The sequence below is a fragment of the Dipodomys merriami genome, unplaced genomic scaffold, assembly GCF_024711535.1.
Source record: "Dipodomys merriami isolate MVZ:Mamm:240054 unplaced genomic scaffold, mDipMer1.0.p SCAF_233, whole genome shotgun sequence".
Lineage (NCBI taxonomy): Eukaryota > Metazoa > Chordata > Mammalia > Rodentia > Heteromyidae > Dipodomys > Dipodomys merriami.
This window is the reverse complement of record NW_027203749.1, coordinates 679,283-688,547: the sequence shown is the minus strand read 5'-3', so window position 1 is coordinate 688,547 and position 9,265 is coordinate 679,283. Positions and strand designations below refer to the sequence as shown.

The following is a 9,265-nucleotide window of genomic DNA, read 5'->3' as shown; positions in this document are numbered from 1 at the left end:
TATATTTCCTATTATACATATAGTTTATATACATATCATACATATTATACATATAATATATACGTATTATACATGTCATACATATTATACATATAATATATACGTATTATGCTTATAATACATACTATATACATATATGTATTGCACATATTATACATATACACGTATTATACATGTCATATTATACATATAATGTATACATATTATACACATCATACATATACATATAATATATACGTATTATACACGTCATACATATTATACATATAATATATACATATTATACTTATAATCCATATTATACATATAGTTTATGCTGTGGTCTATGTTATTTTCTAGACTATAATTACTAGTTTACAGATTACACTTTGGCTAATATACCTATAACATTTTATACTCTGCATATAATTTAGATTGTTATACATGCATAATTCATATTATATAAGTGGTATAATTTACATTACACATTGTATGCGGCCGCATGTTTGTGACATGTAAACCACATGCGTACTGTGTAATGTCACCTGTCATCATATACTACCTGGCATTTGTTTAGCTGATACCGATGCATGTGGCAGGTGATTGTACCTTTTCCTACTGGACGGGTGATTCTCCCTCCCGTCAGAATCCTCTCCCTCCCCAGGCCTTCCTGCCTTTGCTTCCACCCCAGCGGGCGCTCCACCCTTTGAACCACGCCTCCAGTCTGGCTTTTTGCTGCTCGGTTGGCGATGGTCTCTCCCCAGGGCTTCTTTCTCCGTCTGCCTCCGTCTGTCTCTCCCCGTCCCCCGGGCTGTCTGTGTCCCGCGTGTGCGTGCAGGATTTCATCCTGTCCCTCTCCCCCCACAGCCTCTGTACGAGGTGGACGACCTGCGCGACGCCTTCCGCACTTTGGGGCTCTGACAGGAGCGGCGGGGACACGGCGGCCTGTCCCCTCCGAGAGCGGACGCAGCAAGCCCCCTGCACGCCGGCTGCGCGGGGCTCCCCCCACGCCAACGTCCTTCCCGCGCGGAGGAGAACACGCGATACACACATCTGTGTGTGTATGTTACACACATAGCTGATACATGTACATACACACGTATGTGACTCTCAAAGAACCGCAACACCTGCAGAGAAACAGAGAAGGAGTTGGACACCCATAGCGCACTCCTGTCATCCCAGCCACCCAGCAGGCTGAGCTGGGAGGATCCCAGTTCAAGGCCAGCCCGGGCAGGAACATCCGGGAGACTCTTACCTCCAGTGAATCACACACAAAGAGCAGAAAAGCTGAGGGCCAGTGCCCAGGCCCTGCGTGTGCAAGCCCCAGTACTGATGCGTGTGCGCACACGCACGTGCACACACACACATACACCCAGCAGGGCAGAAGCCTGGTGGGCTGGTGAGTGCCACACCACCGTCTCCTGGAGCTCCTGGCCTCTGTCCCATCCTGCCCCTGGGCCCGCACTGAGCGGGGTGTTTTCTTCGTGTGCAGCGTGCTTGTATATTTGTACATAGAGGATGGGGGTGCTATGCACAGTCACCTCCAGGCGACCTTAATAAAGGAGCAGAAAATGGACACAGGACTCTCAAGACTCCCCAAGGAGAGGTTGGTTAGTTCTAGAGAAGCCCATAACTGAATCCGAGGCTGGTAGCACACGCCTGTAATCCAAGCTACTCAGGAGGCTGAGATCTGAGGATCTCGGTTCAAAGCCAGCCTGGGCAGGAAAGGCCGTGAGACTCTGATCTCCCATGAACCACCAAAAAAACACAAGTGGTGCTGTGGCTCAAGGGGTAGAGCACCAGCCTTGAGCAAAAAATGCTCAGGCCCTGAGTTCAAAACTGACCCCAAAACAAAAAATTAAACCAAGCGGAGAGGAAACAAAAGACATTGAAGTTGGTGAATTGTAGGAGTTGGCAAAAGCCTGCTAAAGATCCATGACGCTGAAGTTAGCATGTGTGTGTGTGTGTGTGTGTGTGTGTGTGAGTTGGTCCTGGGTCTTGAACTCAGGGCCTAGTGCTTGTAGGCCCAAAGCTAGCGCTCTTACCACGTGAGCCACAGCTTCGCATGCAGCATTTTGCTGGTTCCTTGAAGATCAGAGCCCCACGGACTTTCCTGCCCAGGCTGGCCTCGAACCACGATCCTCAGCTCTCAGCCTCCTGAGTCGCTGGGATGACAGGCGGGCTTCATCATGGCGGACTAAGCTGTATGCTGTATCTACAAGTAGTAGATAGCGGTGGAGAGGAGGCTGCCGGCCCAGAAGGACTCAGAGCTTCTTAAACCTGCTAAAACCTCAAGGCTCACCCCTTATCAGCTCAGGGAAAACACCTGGGCCGTGGGTTCAAGCCTGGGTACTGGCACAAAGAAAGAAAAATGTGGCTGGGAAGGGGGCTCCGTGGTAGAGTGCTTGCTTAATGTGCAGGAAGCCCTGGGTTCGATTCCTCAGCACCACATACACAGAAAAAGCCAGAAAGGGCGCTGTGGCTCAAGTGGTAGAGCGCCAGCCTTGAGCTGAAGAGCTGAGGGACAGCGCCCAGGCCCTGAGTTCAAGTCCCAGGACTGGGAAAGAGAAAAGAGAGAGGAAGGAAAGAAGCAAGGGAAGGAGGGAAGAAAGGAGGGAGGAAGGAAAGAAGGGACGGAGGGAAGGAGGGAGGGAGGGAGGAAGGAAGGAAGGAAAATGTATACACTGTAATCCTAGCTACTCAGGGAGGCTGAGATCAGAAGCTGGTGATGTGTAGCCAGCCGGATGCAGGAAAAGTTCGTGGAACTCTGGTCACCTCTGAATCAGCGAAAAGCTGCAACTAGAGGTGTGGTTCAAGTGGTAGAACGCCAGCCTTGAGCCAAAAGCGCAGGCCCTGAGTGCACATCTCAGTACTAACACACACACACACACACACAGACACACACACACACAGAAAACCCCAACAGGAGCATCCAAAGCCGGGGATCAGAAGCTTCCCTCTTGGCTCCAACAGACAGAGCACTCAGCCTGTCAGCACCCTGCAGAGACACCAAGTACTGTGCACAAGTACCCAGCTTCTATCAACCAAGGCGCCAAGTTACTCCGTTAGAGCTAGTGACCACCGGCACCCGGCTGCCCGACACACTGCACACCATAATAAATATTTATTATTTTCAGACGGGAAGCTGTGGGGTAATTAGGAGAGATGGCAGGAAATGATACAATCGGGGATATGGCTGGAGAGGAACTTTTCTATTTGTTTGTTTGTTTGTTTTGACACAAGAGCTTGGTAGCTCCCGCCTGTAATCTCAGCTCCTCAGGATCCTGAGAGACGCAGATCCTGGTTCAAAGCCAGCCCAGGCAGGAAACTCCATGAAACTCTTATCTCCAATAGACCACTGGAAAAAAAAAAAGCTAGAAATAGAGCTGTGGCTCAAGTGGTAGAGCACCAGCCTTGACCCAAAAAAAGCTCAGAGACAGCACACAAGGCCCTGAGTTCAAGCCCCAGGACTAGCACCAAGAAAAGACAAAAAAAAAAAAACCAAGTCTCTGTAGATGGTTCAGACCCAGAACTAAGTGTTCTCCTGGAGAGCCAAGATTATAGAGGTGTAGCACCATGCCCAGCCCAGAGTCTAAAAACTCTCAATGAAAGCCAGGCCCCAATCATCCCAGCCAACCAGGAGGCTGAGATCTGAGGATCACTGTTCGAAGCCAGCCCAAGCAGGAAAGTCCATGAGACTCGGATCTCCAATGAAGCACCCAAAAAAAGCCAGAAGTGGCGCTATGGCTCAAGTGGTAGAGCACCAGCCTTGAGCCAAAGAAGCTCAGGGACAGCACCCAGGCCCTGAGTTCGAACCCCAGGACTGACAGAAAAGAAGATCTCTTTTGCTGTGGAAATGGTCCACACGTGACAATATCATCTTCATCTCCACGGAAACACAAACACCAACCCCGTCGGCAAAAGAAGCGGAGGTGGGATCCTCTGATAGTGGACATTCTCAAGCCGAAGTGAGAAAAATGTAAGCTGGTTTTGACGTTGTTTTGAAATCCGTACACAGGGTGGAAGATTCTAGAACAAAACAGAAAGATAGATTCCTTTCATCTTAGGATCAGTACTTTGGTTTGTGTCCATCCTGAGGCTTGAACTCAGGACCTGTGCACGTTGTCCCTGAACTTTTCCCACTCAAAGCTGGTGCTCTACCATTTGAGCCACGCCACCACTTCCAGCTTTTTGGTGGCTCATTGAAGAATCTCTCCTGGACTTTTCCTGCTTGGGCTGGCTTTGAACCGCGATCCTCAGATCTCCTGGGTAGCTAGGATGACAGGGGGGAGCCACCAGCACCCAGCATAAGTATTTTAATTAATGTAATTATTGCCATAAGTCAGTATTTGACCTAGAACTCAAAGAAGATCGCATAGCCAGGCGCTGGTGGCTCACCCCTGTAATCCCAGCTACTCAGGAGGCTGAGATCTGAGGATCCAGGTTTGAAGCCAGCCCAGGGCAGGAAAAGTCCATAAGACTCTTTATCTCCCATGCACTACCAGAAAACCAGACGTGGAGCTGTGGCTCAAGTGGTAGAACACCAAGCTTTGAGCAAAAGAAGATCAGGGACAGACAGCATCTAGGCCCTGAGTTCGAGTCCCAGGACCGGCACAAAACAGATGGATCAATACTTAAGTAAGTTAATAACAATATAGAAGACAAAAGGACACAGACAGATGGTTATACACCAGAACAGCAGAAGAGGAGTTTGAAGGAGGAGAATTTGTGCAGTGAGAATCTTTGTCTTTCCTGGAAACTCACATGAATAATGCAGTAGAGTTCCAAATTGTAGAGCGCCATGCACTGGATGGGGTATCTTGGCCAGTGCTCTTCCTGCCCAGGGGGGTAGTTGACAAAATTCTTCCAGCAGTAATCATACTCTAAGGAAACACACAGCTTGTGTAAGCCAGACACCAGTAGCTCCCGCCTATCATCCCAGCTACTCAGGAGGCTGAGAGCTGAGGATCCCGGTTCAAAGCCAGCCTGGGCAGGAAAGTCAGTGAGTCTCTGATCTCCCATGAATCACCAGAAAACCAGAAGTGGCGCTGTGGCTCAAGGGGTAGAGCGCCCACCTTGAGTGAAAGAGCTCAGGGACAACGCCCAGGCCCCGAGTTCAAGCCCCAGGTCTGACAAAACAAGTCCCGTTGGTTTGACAAGATGCTTTACAGTTCCTACAAAAGCTAAAGAGGCTGCAGGGGTAAGAGCACAGAAAGGAATCAGTTTGATTTTGCTGTTGGTGGTGGTGGTGTGTTTTTGAACCATTGCTGGGGTTCGAACTCAGGAATCCAAAATCTCACTTCATTTTTTTTTTGTTGTTTCCTTTTTGCTCAAGGCGGGTGCTCTACCACTTGAGCCACAGCGCCACCTCTGGTTTTCTGGTAGTTCATTGGAGCTAACAGTCTCCCAGACTTTCCTTGCTCAGGCTGGCTTTGAACCGTGATCCTCAGACCTCAGCCTCCTGAGGAGCGGGGATTACAGGCGTGAGCCACAGAGCCCGGCTTGCAATCTCTTCTGAGCTTGCGCTTCCCTCCGTTCTCCTCTGTCCCTCTTCCCTGTCCCCACCCCTGGCTGTTACCTTGGGGCCTCATCACCTGGATGGTGACCCCACTGTGAAGGAGTTCCTGGAGCCCTTGGCGATTTTGAGGATCCATGTGCTGGAAAAGCCGGGCGACATAGATGACCAGAGACACACCGGGGTGCTGGCTGAGGAACAGCCTGATGGCCTTCGAACAGGAGGAACAGGGGCTCCAGGACAGGAACCAGAGAATGGAGCAGCGGGTGGACGGTCGGCAGTACCTCCCTGTGGTCAGGTTTTTGATGAAGTTCACTTCCACGTGACTGTCCGCCGTGTTCTTGGCGGTCTCCCGCCACACCTTGTGGCTGCTCCAGGTGATCTGGTACAGCAGACACGCCTCCCTGCGCAGCTCCTGCGGGTTGAAGAACGCTTCGAACTCCCAGGGCTCGATCCGCCTCCTGGAACACACCAGGTACACCCCTCGCTGCGCACACCTGGAATCCATGCCCCCCTCCCCCACACGGCTGACCCCAAACATGGCACCTCGGGGGCTTTGTCTCTTCTATCTTTCATTGGTTTGTTTTGTCAGTCCTGGGTCTTGAACTCGGGGCCTGGGCGCTGTCCCTGAGCTCTTCAGCTCCAGGCTGGCGCTCTACCCCTTGAGCCACAGCACCACTTCTGGTTTTCTGGTGGTTCATGGGAGATCAGAGTCTCACAGACTTTCCTGCCTGGGCTGGCTTTGAACCACGATCCTCCGATCTCAGCCTCCTGAGTGGCTGGGATGGCAGGCGTGAGCGCCGGTGCCCGGCATCGGTGGTTTTTCTGTTCCATCTCCGGCTTGTGGGCATGGGTCTGTTCGAATGGTCGGCGTCTTTCTCCCACGCAGAGCCAGAGATGCATCTTGTAGTCAGGATGTTTGAAGATTATTCTGGAACCACAGGGTTCCAGCCTCCAATTCAGCTAGCGGTGTGTTTTTGCCAGGTACCAGTGGCTCCCGCCTGTCATCCCAGCGACTCAGGAGGCTGAGATCTGAGGGTTGTGGTTCAAAGCCAGCCCGGGCAGGAAAGTCTTTGAGACTCTGATCTCCCATGAACCAGCAAAAAGCAGAAGTGGAGCTGTGGTTCCTGTAGTCATTCACACCCTTGAGTGAAAAAGCTCAGGGACCGTGCGCAGGCCCTGAGTTCAAGCCCCAGGACCAGCATAAAAGGAACAAAAGAGAGAGAGAGAGAGAGAGAGAGAGAGAGAGAGAGAGAGAGAGAGAGAGAGAGAGGAGGGAGGGAGGGAGGGCTGGGCAGGTGGCTCAGTGTTAGAGTGCTCGCTTGCATGCATGAGGACCTGGGTTCGAGTCCTCAACACCACATACGCAGAAAAAGCCAGAAGTGGCGCTGTGGCTCAAGTGGTAGAGCACTCACTTTGAGCTGAAGAGCTGAGGAACAGCGCCCAGGCCCAGAGTTCAAGCCCCACGACCGACAAAAAGGAAAGAAAGAAAGAAAGGAAGGAAGGAAGGAAGGAAGAATTCAGAGGGCACAGGAGCAGAGATAAATCACAATCATCTTACAAAATTAATTTGGAAAGACAAAACGAAAGAATGGTAACAGGGCATAGAAGGAAAGAAGAATTATATTATTATTTATTTTTGTCGGTCGTGGGGCCTGAACTCTGGGCCTGGGCATTGTCCCTCAGCTCTTCAGCTCCAGGCTGGCGCTCTACCACTTGAACCACAGCGCCACTTCTGGCTTTTTCTGCTTATGGGGTGCTGAGGACTCGAACCCAGGGCCTCACGCATGCGAGGCGAGCGCTCTACCACTGAGCCACCTGCCCAGCCTCCTCAATTTATGTTTAAATAAATCCATTTCCTCTTGCTTCTGTTCCATGGCCTGAGCCAGTATTTGTCTTACCTTAGAGTGTCATCTCCAGACGCAGGAGCTGTTGACCAAGAAATGGCTGTTAGACCACACTCCAAGTGTTGAGAAAAATGCCCCCAGCAGCAGCTCACTCCCCTAATCTCAGCCACTCTGGAGGCTGAGAGCCGAGGATGGCAGTTTGAGGCCCACCCGAGCAGAAAATCCAGGAAACCCTGATCTCCAATTAACTAACTACCAAAAAGTCAGAAGTCAAGCTGTGGCTGAAGGGGTAGAGCGCCAGCCTCGAGCAAAAGAAGGTCAGGGACAGCGCCCAGGCTGTGAGTTCAAGCCCCACCAGGATCAGCACACACACACACACACACACACACACACACACACACACACACACACGGAATATGCAGCAGACCAGGTGTGGTTGCGTACACCTTTAATCCCAGCTACTCCAAGAAGCAGGAAGAGAGTCATCTCGGGCCAGGAGTTGGAGACCACAGAGCAAAAAGTGAGTCTCCTAAAGCAAGCACACACCACAAGGAAAGACCAAAATGGAACCCCAAAGAAAATGGGGTCTCTCGGGACCCAGGGCCCCCCTCTACCTGGTCCCGCAGCCATGTTGCTCTCTCTCGCTCTCTCCAGACTCCTCTCTCTCCCGCTGGCGCTGAGTGATCTGAAGACTGCTGCCAGCAGCCTCTGAACTTTTGTACCCCAGGGGTGCCACCGGCTTGGAGGTAGGGTGACTCACCCTCAGTTGTGGGGAGAGAGGAGGGGCGACAGTCAGGGAGCATTTGCATATCTGGAGACAATGCAGTTCAGTGGTGGCCGGGCTCTGTGGTGCATGCCTGTCATCCCAGCTACTCGGGAGGCTGAGACCTGAGGATCGCGGTTCAAAGCCAGCCTGGGCAGGAAAGTCCGTGAGACTCTGATCTCCAAGGAACCACCAGAAAACCAGAAGTGGCGCTGTGGCTCAAAGTGGCAGAGCTTGAACAAGCTCCAAGACCAGCCCAGAAACAAAACCAAGCAGGGCCCCGCCTTGTTCCGGAAGACGAAACTGAAACTCAGAGGATGTACGGCCTGAATTGGATAAGATTGATTCAGGAAAAAGGTGTAAGAGCAATAAGGAAATGCACATTAACTCTGTGTGTGTGTGTGTGTGTGTGTGTGTGTGTGTGTGTGTGTGTGTGTGTGTGTGTGTGTGTGTACTGTGATCTTCAGATCTCGGCCTCCTGAGTAGCTAGGATGACAGGCCTTGAGTTACCAGCAACCATCATTGTAATTTTAAATGTGCCAGGACTGGGATTTGAACTCAGGACTTTCATGCTCCTGCTCTGCTCAAAACTGGCGCTCTGCCACTTGAGCCACAGCTCCACCTCTGGCTTTTTGCTGGTTCGTTGGAGATCAGAGTCTCACCAACTTTCCTGCCCAGGCTGGCCTTGAACTGTGATCCTCAGATCTCAGCCTCCCAAGTGTCTGGGATTACAGGCGTGAGCGCCGGTGCCCGGTGACGTTGTTAGCATTCTCTCCACCTCTGGTCCCCAGACCTGAGCTCTTCCTTGCCCTAGAATTCCCGCCATACAGCTGGCCTCCCCCTGCCCCCCAAACTTCCTATCCATGGACCTCACCACCAGCCCCCGAGCTCCCCAAAACCCGGAGATCATCTCCACCTCCAAACCTACTGCGGCTCACAGGAGTGTCACCCTAGAAGACTTCTTCTAGAGGTTTCCATGAGGAAGAAACTTGTGGCTCAGTGGTAGAGTGCTCACCTCGCACGCATGAGGCCCTGGGTTTGATTCCTCAGCACCCCATAAGCAGAAAAAGCTGGAAGTGGCGCTGTGGCTCAAGGGGTAGAGTGCCAGCCTTGAGCTGAAGAGCTGGGGGACAGCGCCCAGGCCCAGAGTTCAAGTCCCAG

The 9,265-nt window shown here is 51.7% G+C and overlaps 2 protein-coding genes across 3 annotated transcripts in view; one reads left to right on the top strand and one right to left on the bottom strand.

Moving 5' to 3' along the window:
* The window catches only part of LOC138835261 (single-stranded DNA cytosine deaminase-like), a 7,755-nt gene extending 5,887 nt beyond the window's left edge, over positions 1-1,868 (top strand). The window contains exon 5 of one of the 2 annotated variants that reach the window (XM_070033833.1): positions 847-1,868. In XM_070033833.1, the coding sequence (XP_069889934.1) occupies positions 847-900 (54 nt within the window). In that variant the 3' untranslated portion in view covers positions 901-1,868. The remainder of the gene's footprint in view (positions 1-846) is intronic. The other variant, XM_070033832.1, reaches the window with a different exon arrangement.
* Positions 1,869-3,088: 1,220 nt separating this feature from the next.
* On the bottom strand, positions 3,089-8,268 carry LOC138835260 (C->U-editing enzyme APOBEC-1-like). Its single transcript, XM_070033831.1, has 5 exons — positions 7,956-8,268; positions 7,396-7,423; positions 5,558-5,955; positions 4,744-4,862; positions 3,089-4,008 (listed from the first exon to the last, which is right to left on the bottom strand). The coding sequence occupies exons 1-5, from the start codon at positions 7,969-7,971 to the stop codon at positions 3,862-3,864; spliced, it is 708 nt and encodes a 235-aa protein (XP_069889932.1). The 5' UTR covers positions 7,972-8,268; the 3' UTR covers positions 3,089-3,861.
* Positions 8,269-9,265: the final 997 nt, after the last annotated feature.